Source organism: Colius striatus, chromosome 20 (genome assembly GCF_028858725.1).
Source record: "Colius striatus isolate bColStr4 chromosome 20, bColStr4.1.hap1, whole genome shotgun sequence".
Lineage (NCBI taxonomy): Eukaryota > Metazoa > Chordata > Aves > Coliiformes > Coliidae > Colius > Colius striatus.
Genome location: NC_084778.1, coordinates 4,371,206 through 4,389,213, shown reverse-complemented (window position 1 = coordinate 4,389,213; position 18,008 = coordinate 4,371,206). Strand labels below are relative to the sequence as shown.

Here is an 18,008-nt window from a genome sequence, read left to right as displayed (position 1 = left end):
CAGCTTTAAGGTGAAGGAAGGAGGAGGAGTGGAGACACTAGGCAAAAGCTGCTCTCTTCCTCTGATGGTTCTTCAGATCTGCATGTCTCATGGTGCTTTCTGAGACAAAATGACTATTGTGGATTTCCTAGCTGAGGTTACGGCGTACGCCGGTGACTTGTAATGAAGCTGCAGATGCAAAGACCTATTACAAGGTAAACCCATGTTACTGAAACGTGACCCTGAGCTGTGTCTCCATTTCTGCCCATCAACACCTTTACTGTACCTAAAACAGCAGGGTCTGTCTGGAAAAGCCACAAGGGTCTATGTCCACCTTGTCCCTTGGTGGTTGCCAGGTGGACGTGGCCCATCACATTGAAATGTGCAAACAGATTGATTTGAGTGAACTCCCAGCAGGGATTTAAGAGAGACATCAGCTCTCAAATACTCCTCATAGGAATTTTTTAAAGCAAGAAGTTCCCTCCCACCCTCACACACACACACACAGAGCACTTGGTGTTCCCCTTTTATTTTGTGTATAACTGATGTCAGAAACATTGACATTTCATGCCCAGGGTGTGTTAAGGGATTCTGCACATCTCTTCACCCCTCTACCAACAATTCCTTGGTGTCTATTGGTACCTTATTTCTTTCTAGTATTGATCCTAGTGTGGACTAGACAAGCACAGAATTACTCCCTAACAGCTCACACTATCAGAGCACCAAATCTCATTTGGATGCAGTGTGTTGTCATCACAGGTGCTACATGAGCTGAAACAGCAAATGCCAAGCAATCAGAGGAGTTAACAGCAAAGCAAATCACTCAGGGGAGGTGGAGGGGGCCAGAGAAAGCCCTTTGAAAGACACAGCTCTCTTGGCTCAGGAAGTGTGCACTTTCCAAGCATTCCCAGAAAAGAGTGCAACAAATCACAGGCGTTTTCTAGCCACCCCCAACTCTTTTCTTCTAAACACTCCCTGTGTTGAACAACCATGCTCACAGTTCAGAAATACTGTAGTACTTCACATCTCATGAATCTGACCTGAAACAAAGATTACATCAAAAGAGGAAGTGAAGAAAACACTCTCTGCATCGGATTTCAGTACCAGGTAGGTGCTGGCCGTGAGGCTGCCACAGTCACTGCTTTCTGGGGCTTTGCCTGGACTGGTCCAGCCCCATTTTAACTTGTGCTGCTGAAGCAGATGTGAGGTTGCAAAGTGGAACAGTCTTCTTTTGAAAGGGCTTTCCCCCCACTCCCCAGCTTTATTTTTGTCTTAGTCCTGAAGCAATAAATGACATTTCTCAAATACAGCAAAGAATAAAAGCAGCCAGCCAGGCCCAGGAGCAGAAACCTGCCAGCTGCAGTGCTTCACAAACAGCTCTGTGCAGCTTATGTGGACTTACAGAAAGCATCTGTTCTTTGTCTGAGGCCTTTTGCTTGTCACATTTCAAAGGCTCCTTTTGCTAGCTACAGAGACAACGGAAAGTATGCTCAGTTGCAAGTGAGGTCATAAAGAGATGAAGAGAGAGAATCAACTGAGACACAGATACACTTCCCCATACTGGCTTCAGCTTCTGAGCACCCTTTGAAAACAACCAACCACAAAACCTGCAAAGCATTTGAGGAACAAGAAAGTCTTGCTTCCACCTACAGCCCTGAGGAATATGGCCTTACAGGGAACTGGCAACCATATGAACCAGATATGATGTTTCTTTTAGCAAAATTACACAGATAAGAGGCAAGACAGATCACTGTGCAGCGGGAACAATCTGGAGCCTCACCAAGAGGCCACAGAGAGTAATGACCAGGCAAAGTGTGCTTGAGTAGAGGAGGGTTTGGGAACAATAAGGTCTGCATCCATCCCCCAGCCCTGCCAGAAGCCAAGCAACTTTGACCAAATCACACAAGGGTGGGTTTGAGCAGCTGTAACTCTGCATTGGAAGTAATGAGCTGCTGTCTTCATGGCATGGCTGGGCCTTCAAGAGTCTCCATGGCTCCTACACACAGAGGAGAGAAACTGCAGCTATCCCTTCACTGACATTTGTGAAAGGTTTCCATCTGCTCAGCTGAGAGCCCTGCAAAGCCTCTCCATTGCATGGGGGTGGGTTCACATGCAGGTGGGGTTACCCAGCACAAGAGGCAGGAGGAGAGAACAGGTCAACTGTTGATAATGTCCTGTGGAAATGACTGAAGTATTTCCTGACAAAACCTTATGATCTGTTGGAAGTGGATCCTAAAACCCTGTTGGGCCTTCAAAGCTATGAACCAGCTTGTAAGTCCTTCCTATTACAAGGAACTGCAGACACCTCACAAAATAAACCCAGCCAGCCTTCTCATTTGTAACGTGACCAAAATGGGAAGTGGTTCTGATGGTGAAACCAAACAGGAGCCATGTGCACTGACAGTACAAAAACCTGGGAGGTTGCTGACATTTATCTCAACAGTGCTGACTCACTTCTCACTGCACAGAGGTGGTAACTCCTCAAAAATCGTTCTTTTCCATAGCACAAAGTAGTGTACAACTGCCTCGGCACTGCTAAATCTTCGGACCAACCTGACATATCTGTGTGCAGCATGTGCCTGTCTCTGCTGTCCATCATCCTTCATTCAGGAGCTTGAGGGCTGGGATGAGTGGTCTGTAGCATGACTGTTGAAGCACAGGGGATGCCAAAGCTCTGTTTCACAGCACACATTAGATGCTTAAGAACATTTCTGATGGGGATCAAAAGATAAACTAGCACTGCAAGCTTTAAAAGGGGATTTAAAGAGCAGCAGGTTCAAGGAACAGCTGAAGAGGCAGGTTATCTTGAAAGCAAGCTGTCACAGCCCACAGCTATCAAAAACACTACCAAGAAGCAAGATGTCTCTTTTGTGTTGTTTATTAGACTCCAGACAGGGATGGCAGGTCTGACTCTGCATTGAGAATCTCAAAGTGTGCCTACCACAGCAGTGCATCAAGCACAGCAATAGATTACCATATGCTAGATGATCTTTTAGTGCAATATGAGCACCTTGCCAAATCTTGGGAACACTCAGGACAAAGCCATAGATGGAAAAAGCAGCTGAAGGCTTCCCAAAGCAAGGAAACAGCAGAAGCTGAAGGGAGAAATGTTACTTGCAATTCAGAGACCCAAAACAGGGCAGCTGCAGAGGGAGTGGCCCTGCAGAGGGAATGGCCCAGCACAGGGAAAGAGCCCATTTGAAGTGACAGAGTAAGTTTTACAAGCAATGCTTCTGCTGCCAGGCACAGGGAGGTAGTAAGCAACAGGATGACAATGACTATCTCCAGAAGTCAAACCTTATAGCTTCACTTGCTCAGGGTAGAAATGAGAGACAGGAGTTGCATAGTTTATCTTGGTGGAGGGAAGATGCTGCCAACAGGTGTAGTCAGTCTGCAGCTTTTTCAAGGTTATCACTAGCCCTTCCCTATATGAAAGATGCACCAAATGCAACATCAGCTGTTACACTGTCAGATGTGGCTGCAGAAACTGACATGAAGTCATGAAAAACAAGAGTTAACTCATGTTGCAGTGAGGTCAGCACAGTGGTGAGTGAAACATAGTCAGGGATTTGATAAGGCTTTATAATTCACACTGATCCCATCTTCTCCTTTTCCAGAGGCTGAAGAATGAGAATAGATGCAAGGATGAACATTTTCAATAAGGTAAACTTGATATATTGACAGTTTACAGAAGTATTACATGTTATTGTTTTAAAATACAGGCAGAAAGGGAGACAGCTCATTTTTATCTCTTTTCCACAGTCTCAAGTTTGCTTCCCCTCCTGCCTGAGGCAATGTGCATGTTACAAAGAGCCATGAGGTCCTTGCAGTCGGTTACAGTGAGACAGGATGCCCACCAAGACTGACAGGAAGCATTAACCACACCATGCACTTTGGCCCATCTGTCTCAGAAGCCATGTGCAGGATCCTGCTGCTGTTTTCTACCGAGACAAAGCAACCTGTGAAAGACAAGATGTTTCAGCAGTTCACTATGTGAAGTTACAGGTCCAGGAAATCCACATCACTTTTGTGCTCTTAAGCAAAGGTGCACCTTGTGTAAATGATTTCATTGTAATGCTCTAAGGCAGGAATTCTGATGTGGGTGAGACACTGAGCACAGCAGGTGCTGGCACAAGGACTCTGGATGGCTCTTGATGACTGAAGACCATTTGTCCACTCGTGTCTCACACCCACAGTGTTTTGCACAGAAGACAACTCTGTCCTTGGTAAGTTTTTATGCCTCTACAACACTCTTTATTCCAAAGCACTTCAGTGCAGTCTCTTGTGCACAAAAAAATAAGTCAGCCCATTCCAAGATAGGTCATTCATCTTTTGGTTCTCTATGGCAAACAGCATCATTCCCATGCAGCTCAGAAAGCACTGTCTCCCCATTGCCCTGTGGTCTTGCTCTTGCACCTTTAGACATAGTAATAAGAAAGTGTCAGGCAGAGAAAGTTGAGTAAAAACAGTTTCCCCAGAGGAAATGAATGTTTAAAGTGCATGAAAATACTTAAAGCCACAGGCTGAACCAGAGTCTTTGATGAAATGCACTTCAATACTGATAATGCCTTCAGTTCTTCCAGACACTAGAGGAAGAACTAATCCTTTGAAGATGAAGCAAGGTTGCAATCTAGAAAACCTACTAAAGGTTTCTGGTTTGTCTCTCTAGAGACACCATCTCAGTTGCTGATGGCTGGGGCTGCAATAGTGACTGCTCCTCTGAAATAGCTGATCTCAGTTGCTTCTGTGGCATCCGTTTCCATGATCTTGTCTCTACAGCAGGGGACACAAGAAGAGCAGCCCTCTGTCAGCAGGAAGCTGACAAAGGGATCCAGTTTTTAGAAGAATGCAGGTTTAGGGAAAACCCAACACACAACAGAGCATTATAAGTGTTGCAACCTCCTCACTCCTAGAAAACTGGCATCTAGAAAGAACCTGGTACAGCTTCTGCCCAGGCTCTGCCAGGCTGAGCAAAATATCTCTAGAGAAACTAACAGCTCTCCATTTTCCACACAAAGTTGCTTCCCAGGTGTAATATGAGAAGCTATCATGGTCATCTTGGGCAGAATTTGACAACAAAGTTGTCAGTGTCAATGCCCTGATTTATGCTCTAAAAGTCTTGTGATTTTAACACTTGAATGGGCCTTAATTTCACCCTTCTTAGAAAAAGCATCATGGACTTGGGCTACTGAGCAAAAGGGAAGAACAGCCCTTGCTCCTCTCAGCAGTGTTTCTTTCCCATTTCTAGCAGAGGTAGGTAAGGAATGGCATCTCCTTTATTCTCTTTTCCCCAAACTCTGCTCAGGTCCATACCCACTCTAACTTTTTATTTTCCACCTCACAAGTGATGCTGCTACTATTGAGGGATGCTGTGTGGAAGCAATCTCATGAGCAAGTTGGCCTGCCTAAAATTTCTGCTACCAAAGATGCAGTAACATGCCAAGAGCAGTTGCTGAACAGGAAGCTAAAAGGATACTGAAGACCTTTCTTCACTGTTTAATTTACCTTCTGGATTTATTTCTAAATCACTGTTGTTTCCAGGGTCTTCTTTAAGAACTCCCACATCTTTTGCCCAACTTGTCCATTTCACCTCCTCTACTCTGGAGAGACAAAATGTAACAGACACTGATGCATGGGGCACAGCATTTCAACCTAGATCACATTGTCCCACAGCATCCCAACTCAGCTCATCCTGCCAACACAATCCTAATCCTGGCTGTAGCAACAGCACCCTAGAGAGCTTTGCTTTGAGTAAAGATCTTATGTAGTTTAAGCTCCATGAGGTAAAACCCCCTGCACATTGTGTGCTGGTTTATGTTGTTCTAAAACACTCCAGTTCTTCCCTAAGAGCATACTGCATAGAAAGGAGGTTCCCAGGTTCCACTTTCTAGACATGTTCTGTAACATCCTGGAGTGACAGAAGTGCTGCTTGCAGTTGGGTTTGCTGGGTGCAGAAGGGTTGACCTGCTCTCTGAGCCCTAAATGGGAGGAAGAGTGCTGCCACCTCCTGTTGCACTCCAGTTGCACGTTCCTGAGTGAAGGGGCCACCAGCCCTCAGCCCTCCCATCACAGCCTGCTCTGGGCAAAGCTCTGCTCCAGCAGAAGAGGAAGCACCATCACAAACACCCTGCCACCATAACCACTCACACAGCTGTGGGTTTAACAGGACAACCTTTGGTGACAGCATGTCTTGGGGACAATGCTGGTGGCTCAAGTCTCTCTCAAACTTCCAGCATTGCAAAAACCAACCAATCTTCATGTATCCAGTGACATGTGGTTGAGTCAGTGCTGAAATGCCCTGTGGTGGTTCAGGGTTACCAGTTGTGAGTCATGGCAAGCTGTTACTAGGCTGAAGAGGTAATGGTACATCTGCCTTACCTGAAGCACCACCTCTCATCTTTCTTCTCACGGCCCAGTGACATGAAGTTGCCAGTTCTCCTCTTCCCACCTTGCCGCCAGAGCCAGGCCTTCTCTATTTCTAGAATAGCAATAGCCCTCTGAAAGAAGAAATCCATGTCAGAGAGACACAGGGTATACAGAGCCCAGGCCCTCTTCTCCATCCCACCTTCCCAAACTGGCCAATACATGGTATCTCAGTCCCAAAGTGCTCCTTAGCTTAACAGTACTCGTCAGTTCCTCTCTCCAGTTCCTTATGCACGTGGCTCTGGGCTGAATGGCAGCCATGCAAACAACATGAGTTTTAAATACACCTAAAAATGGTGTTAGGATTTAACCCCAAGTGATGTTGTGAGGCTCAAGTAGGAGTTTAGGCCCCGACATAACCGGTGAGCAGCACCATCCCTCACCTGCAGCTTCCAGACGCTTTTGCTATAACCAGAAATGTCTGTGACAGTCTCACTCATCAGTGCAATCAGCATGTTGAGCAAAAGGATGTAAGTGATGATCACAAACAGAAGCAGCAGGAGCATGACGAAGTATCTGAATCTGGCATGCTCATAGAAATCCAGGTCACCCATCCCAATGGTGATCTTGAAGAGCTCCAGGGAGACGCTGAGCAGCCCGCCGTACATAGCGTGGCTTCCAGCACCCTCCAGATGAGCAAGAGACTTGTTCTGAGAGGCTGAAGGAGCATCTCCCATCAGTGTAACCAGAGCTATGAGACAAACAGAATTTGAATCCTCAGAAAAACTTACTTCTTGCAGCCCAGCCTACAACATAATGCTGAGTAAGTCCTCACCTGCAGCAAAGCCAAAGAGGAAGATCATATAAACCAGGAGGAAACGCAGCAGATCCTTCAGAATGGTCTGAAACAGAGCAGGAGGAAGCACCACTGCTTATCTCACACGAAATCACCAGCATGGTCTCCCATTCTCACGCATCATAAACCACCCACAGTAACAATAATGAAAGCAAGATGGAAAATGGTTTTATCCAGTTTAAGAAACTAACACATATGAAATTACTTCCTCAGGTAACATCAGTGGTGGCTTAGTCTGAGAGCACTCCCTTGACATATTTGTTATGTTTGTATGAGTAGGTTCTTTGAAACAAATATCATGTCAGTTCCTCGGTACAGCTGTCCCCAAATTGTTTTGACACACACCTCTCTCTCTTTCATCTCTACTGGGCTTCACACAAGCAGTGATTAGAATTCTTTCCTGGCACCTCATTTCACCTTTGCTTTGTCTTGTCTTTCTAGTCCCAGACTCCTCTATGGACCTGGAAACACTTGTCAGTGCAAGCATCACAGTTCCAGGGAACTCACACTGGTTTTGTCTGCTAGTTTGGAGTTGTTTTATAACAGACAGGGAAGTGTCAGCTGCTGTCACTTGTTACACTCAAAGATGGCAAACTAGCAGTTTTCCCCAATTGTCCTTCCCTGAAGACACTGATCTAATCTCCTTCTGCCATATCTTTACTTCCATAGTTGCTACACCACTGCCATTTATGGTTTTCATGGTCCTGAGAGAAGTCTTTGCAAGACTTCCATTAGTTTCACACACACAGAGTTTTATCTGAGAGCTGACCTTCTGTATCATGACACTGTAGATGCCAGTGCGCCGAAAGCCCCGGGTGTAATACAGCATGTTGATCCATCCCAGGAGCAGGGAGAACACCATCACTGCCACGTAGTTTTCTGAACTTGCACCATAAAGGACTGCTGACAGTAGCAATGAGAAAGCCTGGATGAAGCTGGAGAGAAACAGGAGTGACACAGTGACTTACCTCAACAAAAAGGCCCATTTGCAGATTTGTTCTGTTTTGCAAGGAAAAGTGAATACATTTTAGGAGGGTGCAGAGGCATATACATTGGCAATTAATCAGTTTCTATAAGCAAATCCTGTTCTAATCAGACCCACAAATTGTTGCAGTTTTGTTATGAACTGCTTTATCTCACAGCATGGAAACTCTGAACTGCTTGATGTAACTGACATGAGTGGCATTAAATGGGAATCAAAGGTGACAGTAGCCAACACATGCAGACATACATGCACACACATGTACCTACTCACAGCAACAGAGATGTTATTTTCCTTTCAACCAGTTCTGAGCCACAGCAATAACATGATTAAGAGCCTGAGCTCTTTTTCTTACAAGCATGTGTGGAATAATTGAGAGTCTGCCCTCCACTGTGCTCTACTACAGCTCCAAGGACAGACTCCCTGGTGAAGTCTGTTACAACAAAGGGTTATGAGAAGATGCAGCAGGTAGGAGAAGCAAGCAGGGGAGGGATGTGAAGAGGAGACAGTGGCAGAGAATCAACCTTTTCTGCTCACCATCTCTCTAGTAATGTTAGGGAAATTTAGCTGCACACACAGCAGAGAACCAATTTCACCCATGCTTTCATTGTGCACAAACCCCCTCAAGAGGACATACATCAAGATCTCAATGCAGCTGTCAGAACACATAGTCTTCAGGGACTGGCGCCTCCTCCGCAGGTACAGACTCTAACAGAGAAAAATCAATGGTAGCCATTCATCAAAAAACCAGGGCATGCTAGAGTGATTCCTGCCCAGCACAGCCTATTGCTCAGGGGAAAGGTTTGCTCCATAAGCCCCTCTTCATGCTTTCATATTCAAGATCCTAAATTTCAGCTAGTCATCCTTCCAAGATGAAAGAAAAGGCCATAAAGGGCAAGGATAAACAAGGGCTGAACCATGGTTCAGCCCCATGCCTTTATTAATAGACTGCTTTAAATGCCAAGGGTGCATTTTAGTACCATAAATCACAGAAATCTCTCTTGTGTGAACCTGTTCTTCCTCTTGCCCAGCAGCGTGGCTTGTGCCACACTGACACTGTAAGTCTCTCAGAGCAGGATTCCCTCCTGACATCTACTCGTGCACATCCTGATGTCAAAACTGAATCTGATGCCTCCATCCTTCTTACAATGAAATTAGACAAGAGACACCCTTACCTGAGCAAAGATTAGGTAAATGCCTCCTAGCAAGATAATGATCAGTCCAGAGACCCACAGGAAGCCTCCAGCTGTGAACTCCACTGGAAACTGAGGCTGCAAGATAAAACCAAAACACTCACAACCTCAAAACATTGAAGACAGGCAGAGACAGTGATGATAACCACCCTGCAGCCTTCAAACTCAGCTCCATCCATCCAGGCCTTCCCACATAAAAGAAGACTGGGCCTACCTTTACCCGTAAGGGCTGATAGTATGCGATGGCTGTAAAGATGATCATGAAGGACAAGTAGGAGGCAAAACTGAAGTAGAATCTCTTGGAAGCAAATTTTTCCCATTTGTCTTGAAGCAGTTTGTTAAGTGGCTCCAAAACTACCATCTTGTACCGATTCTATGGAAAAACAAACACCACAAAGGTACCCACGTGGCCACTGGGAGGCAAATCCACCAGAGAGTTGTCTTTTTCAGGGTTGGAGTTCAGTGGCTCCAACTGGGGTATATTCAGGGTTTATTCAATCTGGCCTTTCAAGGAAGAAATCAACCATCCCCTAAGAAGCTATTTCTGCTCAGCTACATCGAGGTATTTGGACACCTCCAGGCTTAGAACAAGCACAGGATTACAGACTATACCAGGATGCCTATGAACAACAAAGCATGCAGGTACTGTCATCAGGCATTTCTCACGTGAAGCACCACAGGGACTTGATGTTATTTGTATCATTTTAAAGCAACTCTATATATTTGCTGCCTTTGACTTTCAGTTAAAAGCACTCACTGGTGTGTCACTGCTGTATGCCAGAATCTCCAGCACAGAGTTTTCCTCGAAGCTGTCTATAGAGGACAGGTCATAGAGAGACACGTGGATGGGTCCGTAGGTGTATTCGGTGAACTTGCGGGACAGGTGCCTGTACTTTGGCTCTTTGATCTCTCTTTGGATGATGTGCTTGAAGATCTGAAAATAGATGCATACCAGGAAAAAAAGGTGCCTGTAATGAAGGTGTAGTATGACAGGAACACAGCCTGGCTTTCTGCATTATGCACTTTGCTACACCCAAACACCAGAAGACTTGGCTAAAAGCAGGCAATCTAACTGCATCTTGTATCAGCTTTTCCAGGAGCAGAGCCAATTTCAGTCCACACCAGCTATCTTGGCTGGGACAGAGAGCAGCAGCAGCCAGCTGGGACTCTGTAAAAAGCTAAACTAGAGTGGCCTGGATGAGACTACCTTCATTGTCCTCTGTGGCACTGCCACTGTCAGCAGCATTACTATGGACTGGGTGCAAGATACTTCCTAAATTAAACCCTGATGCTATGATGAGGATGTATTCTACAGCCTTGTTTCTCAGCAACCCCAGGGATTCCCTCCTGTTGCTTTTACCTCCACTTTTCCTGTCTTGGCAGCAAGCTGCAGAGGATTCAATCCATCGTAATTCGCTATCTCCTCCAGTTTCCATGTTGGGTCAACATTCACACCAGCCTTCAAGATCTCCACATACGTTGTGCTCACAAACTTGGTGTTCTCCTCTGTGTCATCTGCAATCATCACCAGGGCATGCAGGACTGTGTTGCCCTGTGTATCTTGCTCCTGGAGCCTGGCTTTCTGGTGGGGATTGTCTATGAGATATTTCACCATCTCAAACTGGTTGGTACAAGCAGCCAAGGAGAGAGGAAGTTCACCTGAAGAGATTAGGACAGTATTTGGAGGTGAAGCAGAAGGGGATGAAAAAGAATCAAAGAGGGGAAAAAGTAAATCTAGGAAAATATATTTAGCCCATAGTTTTACCACTGAAACACAGACCAAGGGTTGTTTTGGGGTTTTTTCCCTCAGAGTCTCTAGATTCAGAAAGGGTTTTGCAGTAAACAGTTACTGGGGGCAGCTGAAATACTTTTCCAGACCATTAAATCGGCTAAACCAAGTATTTGTCTCTGTATGAAGCCATTCAGGTGGCATTAAATACATAAAATCAAAGATGATAGCAAATGCTCATTGGACACCTCAGTCTGTGAAAGGATTTTGCCAAGAGCTTGGTTACAGGGCAGTGGAGATGGCAACCCACACACAGAGGGACAAACCCACCTGGGAATTAGTGGCATCACATACAGTAAGGCAATAAAAAAGCAAAGGAACATGTTCCATATTGACTCACCAAAATAAAAGTAAACTCCTTCTTTCTTCTTCCTGAAGAAATCACCATAGGCTCTGGCATGGACATCAGCTCCTTTCTCTACTAGAAGTTTCACTACTTCTAGGCTCCTTTTCTCTATGGCAATGTGGAGTGCTGTCTGGCCTAAGGAAACAGGCAAAACTCGGTACCACCATCAGAGGGAACAGGCAAAGGACCTCTCAGGAAAGCTCCATCCCAATAACCACTGTGCATTCTGCACACCGATGCCCAGTTCTGGGCAGGGAGTGGGAGGCAACTGGTGACTTTCCACAACATTCATTGGAAATGCACATTGCAAACACTGAGTCAGAAAAGAAGCTGCAAAACTATCAGACATTCAACACAAGACTGGGCAATTGCCCCTGCCTGGCATTAAGATCCCAGGTAGCTATGAGAGGATAAAGACAACCACACACATACATGACTACACTGCAAGTCTGCCAGTAAAGGAATAATGCAATAATACATTATTTAATAGTTACATACTATTTCTTTTTCACTTTTAGGCATGCTTTTTAATCTTCTCTAAGCCAAACCTCTCATATTCTTGAGTCATTAAACACAGATCGTTTCTGCTTTGTAGACTAAGAACAAAGTTGCAGAAGTATAACTGAAGGCTGAAGATGCAATACCAGACTCAGAAATGCAAGTTAAGTCAGCTGTTACTGTAACTGTTACTGTACAGTGCTGCATGAGCTCCATTTCCCCTCTTTTTCCTTGTACCTGCACAACTCTCTGAACAGAGAAGCTGCTCTGACACAGCATCAGAACAGAAACCTTACCTCCGTATTTACTGTCAGAGCATGCCACATTGACAAGAGGCCTGGGATTCTGTGTCTTTTGGTCTATTTCCAGCAAAAGTGGGATTGTGTCATTTTTTCCATTTTTCAAGTGATACAGGGCTTTCATTAAGCAGGTCTTCCCAGTCTTTGCATCTAGTAGAAAAAGAGCATTGAAAGGGTTGTGCTTGTACTTTGCACCCTGCTGTATTACTTGATTTGGAAATAAATTGCCACTGCAGGACAAAAGAATTATTTTAAAGGCCCTTCTCAGTATTTTTAGTCTGCAGCAGAGGCAAAAGCCTTAGGACATATATAACTATGCCATCCTCCATCCTTGGGCTGACATTAGGGAAACTAATGGACAGAGGGCTGGAGAAAGCAAAGAACCACAAGCAGGTTCCTCTACTTCCCTCCTACATCAACAACCCTGTTATGGACAACTGAGCAGGAATCTACCTGTGTATTCAGAATTGGTGAGAAATTTGGAGGTCCTCCTTAAGTACTCAAGTAAACCATCCAGTGCCTCAGGGCTGCCACTTGTGACTGCTCTGAAGAGCTTGTCTCTGTCAAAGCGATTCGGGTCCTTTTGGCTAGGCGAGAAATGCAAACTGTTAAGGACTTCTAGAGAGCAGAAGACAAGAGCATGCAAGAAGTTCCAGTGGGACAGTGTAAAAGGAAGGAGGCAGAAAAGTTTTTCAGAAAAAAACCCAAGTACTTTATTTTTGAGTCAAGGGAAAAATAGAAACAGTTATTTCCCAGCATTCTCTTAAGTGGCTGCTCTTTCCATCAGCTGGAGCTCTTCCCAGATTCAGTCTGATGTGCAACCCTGGAACACGTCCAGAGCATAAAGACAGAGAAGCCCAAGATAGCTGCAGGACCAGAATCAGTCCCATAGTCCCATCACATGGTGTGAAGCACTCCATGAGCTGGTTTACATCCCTCCCTGGCAAGAACAGTTCAGTTGTATAGAGCTCCATGCTAAGCTCCTCTTACACCCAGCTTGGCTTATTTAGTGTTAGTTCAGACATACACCACATACACCACGACACACACCATATATGTGTCTTCTAAGCATAGAATGAAAGGGCTAACATGTCCCCTTTCTGCTTTTAACTGCCTCCCATCACATGCCTGAATTATTGCCACTTTTAGTATAGACTTAGTAAAGTCTACAGGCCCTTACTCACAGGGATCAGTACAGATCAACAGGGATCACACCCTTACCAAATACCCAACTCACTTGCTGATGAGACCTGGCCGATAGTTCAGATTAATCTTGACTTTAGGAGAGAAGTCACTGCTTTCCTTCTGATAAGGTGTCTCCAAGGGTTGTGACTCTCCTTTCTTTCCATATCCCGATCTTTCTTCCTTTTTACTAGATGCAGGTTTGTTTTCTTGGACACTGTCATCTGTTTCCAGCAATCCCATCAACCTGTTCCTCTGACCTGGGCCTGGACGCCCATTTGTGAAGTTATCCATTTCCAGCAGAGGTGGTCTTGCAGATCACCAAAGACGTTCCCCACTGGGAGAAAAAACCTGTAAGGGAGTGGAGGAATTAACACAGTTTGCTCACTAACTTAGAATGTGTTCAGTGCAGCACAGAGAGGGAAGCATGCTTTGCTAACAGCAGGTCCAGTGGTGCCCTCCCTCGCTGGCTCCTTCGCCAGCTGTGTCTGGAAGCTATGTCCACACACTCCATGAAACCCCTAGACTGTTTCCTCTCTGCAGTACTGTACTTCCAGCAAATATCTAGTAAGTTGAAGTCTTCCATAAGAACAAGGGCTAGTGACTGTGATACCTCTCCCAGCTGCTTAAATCTCATCCTGGTTGGGCAGTCTGTAACAGACTCTCACCATGATATCTGCTCGCTGATCTTTCCCCTGCCTCTCACCAATAAACACTAAACCTTGTTGTCACCACCACGTAGCTCTAGATAACTGAAACTGAGACTGCCTCACCACCTCTTTTTTTGCCTATCCCTTCTGAAGGGTTCTGTGAGTCATCCCAACATGTTCCTGTGATGGCACCTTGGAGAGTTTTCCTGCTGCACGATGGCTTCCAGCTCCTTCTGTTTGTTGCTTATGCAGCGTGTTTTGGTGTAGATGCACTTCAGTTGGGCTACTGATCCCACTACCTTTCTGTGGGGAGAAACCTTAATTCCTACGTGACTCTTCTCAGGCACTTCCATGGCTCCTGGCAGCTCCCTCAGCTTCCCTAGGCTCCCCTGGTTAGGGAAATCTCTCTGTGCACCATGCTGCAGCCCTCCACTGCAGGTCATGCCAGCACTGGAACTGCTCACCTTGGCATTTGCCTCAGCACAGACAACACAGGCTAATCACCAAGTGGCCAAAAACGTTAAGATTAACTGTAGGTTTTGTCTGGAACAGAGTGATAAGTTCCTGTTCTCTGTTGGTAAGCATTATGCTATTTCTACAATAGAGAAAACACAAATTATTTCCCCTCCAGCATTCTTGCACTTCATCCTGGAGCAAAACCAGTGGGATCTCCCTGATGTTTGAGGCTGTTGGCTCTCCATGTGAGCACAGGCTTTGAACTTCCAGCTTCACAGCACAGGCAAACATATCCCCAGCTGCCATGTGGGCACTCATAGCCCTCAGAGCCAGAACAGAGCACAGTTCTCCCAAGATCAAAGCTGGATCCAGATCTGCTGTACAGAGAGCATCAGTATTCATCAGAGCACTCAGCCAGCCCATTTCTCTCATCTAATATGTCCTGTACCCCCTTTCTACTCTTTTCAGACATCTCTTCATATCTATCTGGATACATCTCAGATCCACACCCAATACAAGCTATCTGGAGTCAGCAGTCAGCATTTGACTGCAGTTTCACACACAGTTTGTGAGGCAGCAAGGAAGCAGTCATCATTACCAACCTGAAGCACAGGGGTTTTTTAACAGCTCTGTCTTATCCACATATACTCCCTCCAAATGGTTAACAGGTTTTCTCTGAAGAGAAATCTCCCTTGCTGGGGCTACAGTCAGACTCCATAGCCTGTACCAGTAAAGAGGTAAATTGACACAGCACTCTGTCTTAGATTAGGATGTGAAGAAAAATAGTTCTAGGCAGAAAACAGCCACAAAACATATTTATGCAGCTCACAGCAAGTGCTGACTTAAAGATGAACCATTATGATAACTCAGCCACTCAGTTTAGTCTGCACTCTAATGACAAACATTCCTTTGCACACATAGCAAATACCCTATAATCTCATTTCAGACTTATTTCCTCCCGCAAAACACTTACTGGTGTGTTTGCTGATCCTTTAGAGGGCTATTTGTACTTCCATAATAGTTTGGTTGTGTTTTTCTGTCTTCCTTTCCCCCAAATCATTTCTCAGCTGCAGTTTCCATCTCTCCACGGTGCTTGAGAGTTATTTTTTGTCAGTCTTGTACAGACAGACTGTCTGGTTTAAAAGCAAGAGCAAAACGGTCCTATAAAAACAGGACCCTGCAATACATACATCCACTTTGTGTGTCCCTGGGAAACACAGAGAGCACTCTGTCTGCCAGCTCAGCTTTCACTCCTCTACTCAAGAAGCCAGATGTTTCTTTCTGTGACTTTACCAAGCCATTTTGAGTAGTGCAGCACAAAAAAGAAGCCCCGCTGTCAAAAGAGGAAGGGCACAGCACTTACCACAAGTTGCTGCGAGCTCCACCCAAGAACTGATGTGACAAGAAGTCCCAACGGATCTTTCAGAGGGTAAATAAATCTCTCAGTCCACACGAAGTGAAATACCAACAGGAATTAATAAGTGTGAAAGCAGATCCCAAATGATTTACATCCATGGGTGAGAGTTCTCCTGTTCTGCAGAGACCAGGCTCATGTCAAGCAGTCTATTCATGGCACAGCGTTGAACTCCTAGCTGGTGCTGATCCATGAGGGAATCCAAGCTGCCTGTGAGAAGGAATAGCCACAGATTATTTACTCAACTTTACAGCTTTTTGCAAAGTGAAGAAAGGCTTGCACAGGAAATGACTAGATAGATTTCTCAGTAAAACAGAGCCAATGAGTGCAGTGCTCTTATATGGGAAAGCTGGCAGGCTATCACAAATTCATAATGCTTAACCCCTGCCTGGACATACAGAAGCAACATGTCATGGCTTTCAACAAAAGCCCACTCAGATTTCAGGGGAAGCAGCCGACAGGCTGACGGGGTCAAAACCCTGACAGTCCTACAGCCCGTGGTTTAGTCGTGAGGTTTGTCACGAGGCTCCCTCAGTTAGCCCCAGGACAAGCAAATATACATCAAAATATCTGAGGCCAACTGTTTCCATGGGAAGGCTGTTCTCCTCCTAAAACTCCTCCTAAAACTTCACACCCCCCAGTTATGAGACAGTGCAATTTGTATGAGACAATAAACGAGCCAGAGTGTTGCTCTACCAAGCACAGCATCAGCTGCTCATCACAAGCACAGGAGGCTGCACAAAGCAGCCCTAATTCCAAAACACTTAGGCCACTGGTTACTCAGTTTACAGTTAGTGTCCATTTCTTAATGGGTTACTTCTCCAAAGGAGTTCAAGTCTTGGAGTGGCTACTTGTGTGAGCACAGACTGGCTCTTCCTACAACTGACTGTTGCTGAGACTCTGCACACACACTAGTACCACTTGAATTACCACTCACAAAACAAGATCATTGGGAAACAGAGGACACCAGCCCACAAGGTGTCTTAGCTTTTTCTCTCCCACTCCTAAGAGAACTGTGGCCTGAGGAGACAGCGTGATGATTCTTTCCCACAGCATCAGTGCAGGATGACATTCAGCCCCCACAGTCTCCACAGCCTTCCCCAGCACAACGGTGCCACTGAGAGATTCTCATCTGTACTCTGTAGAGGACTGACAGTTTACAAAGGCATTTATGTGATTAGAGCTCATCTAGAGAATCTCAACAAAATGGTAAAGAGCTCTTTCCAACCAAGAGCTTGATTCCAGGGGCACATTCCATAAGAAATCTCAAAGGTTTAGTTAATCGTTGGTCCAAAAACACTGAGAAGGGATGTCACATTGACACACTGAACTCTGCCTGTGGTTTTCTTCTTATAAACCTACTACAAGCCAAAAGAGAATCTGAAGCAATCCTCTGTTTGACAGGACTGTAAGATGTGAAGCCTCCTGGAACGTGGTCGTCACCCATCGAAACATTCCCAGATGGCTTCGACTTTGAGTCATATACAGCCTAAGAGACAACCTCCCTATAAATACACCCTTTAAATGGCAGGCTGCCTTTTCCTCTTTCGTGGTTTTGCACAAGATCACAAGCTTATTTCTCAGATTCCTGTGTTTCAAAATTAAGCTGATCCAAGAACAATGCAAAGCTACTTGTTTCTAAGCTTAATGGTTTATTAAGAACCACAGAGAGCTCTACGAAGAGCAAACATGAGGATAAATGCAAGACCAGATCTCATCTCTCCTGTTCCCCATTCCAGCCTTGCACTGACTTGGTTCAGTTAGCTTTAGCTGTGTTACAGTTGATTTACTGTGATATCAACAGATAGATTCAGCAGTTTAGCTCAGACTTACAGGTTTAAATCCTCTGAGGCTTTCCCCCCAGCTTTCAAGGGAGTCAGTCCATCATTCCAGCCAAGGAATGAAATCAGCCCACAAAAGTGCATCATAACAGAGCTCTTTCTGTGCAGCTGGTTTTAATAGCTTAGAGGAAGGAGAATGTGCAGCTTGCTGGGAAAGGAA

General features: G+C 45.3%; 1 protein-coding gene across 5 annotated transcripts; it reads right to left on the bottom strand.

Annotated features, from left to right (window-relative positions):
- Nucleotides 1-3,631: 3,631 nt before the first annotated feature.
- LOC104550585 (transient receptor potential cation channel subfamily V member 2) lies at nucleotides 3,632-16,271 on the bottom strand. 5 transcript variants are annotated; one of them, XM_062012496.1, is made up of 17 exons: nucleotides 15,567-16,271; nucleotides 15,196-15,314; nucleotides 13,543-13,838; nucleotides 12,759-12,892; nucleotides 12,303-12,455; nucleotides 11,503-11,643; nucleotides 10,734-11,032; nucleotides 10,131-10,307; nucleotides 9,588-9,746; nucleotides 9,356-9,451; nucleotides 8,818-8,888; nucleotides 7,968-8,133; nucleotides 7,178-7,244; nucleotides 6,786-7,093; nucleotides 6,358-6,476; nucleotides 5,485-5,579; nucleotides 3,632-4,752 (listed from the first exon to the last, which is right to left on the bottom strand). In XM_062012496.1, the coding sequence occupies exons 3-17, from the start codon at nucleotides 13,779-13,781 to the stop codon at nucleotides 4,622-4,624; spliced, it is 2,355 nt and encodes a 784-aa protein (XP_061868480.1). In that variant the 5' UTR covers nucleotides 13,782-13,838; nucleotides 15,196-15,314; nucleotides 15,567-16,271; the 3' UTR covers nucleotides 3,632-4,621. The 5 variants fall into 5 exon arrangements, with proteins under 5 accessions (XP_061868480.1, XP_061868482.1, XP_061868481.1 ...); XM_062012498.1 differs by having other exon boundaries at nucleotides 15,957-16,271; XM_062012500.1 differs by having other exon boundaries at nucleotides 4,659-4,797.
- Nucleotides 16,272-18,008: the final 1,737 nt, after the last annotated feature.

What these genes read in the sequence shown, in the direction of transcription:
- LOC104550585 (XM_062012496.1), bottom strand. Translation starts at nt 13,781, where the DNA reads ATGGATAACTTCACAAATGGGCGTCCAGGCCCAGGTCAGAGGAACAGG. An exon ending in AGGAGTTTACTTTTATTTTG is followed by an intron (nt 11,033 to 11,502) that starts GTGAGTCAATAT and finishes TAATCTCTTCAG; the next exon opens with GTGAACTTCCTCTCTCCTTG. An exon ending in ACAGTGTCATGATACAGAAG is followed by an intron (nt 7,245 to 7,967) that starts GTCAGCTCTCAG and finishes GCTCTGTTTCAG; the next exon opens with ACCATTCTGAAGGATCTGCT.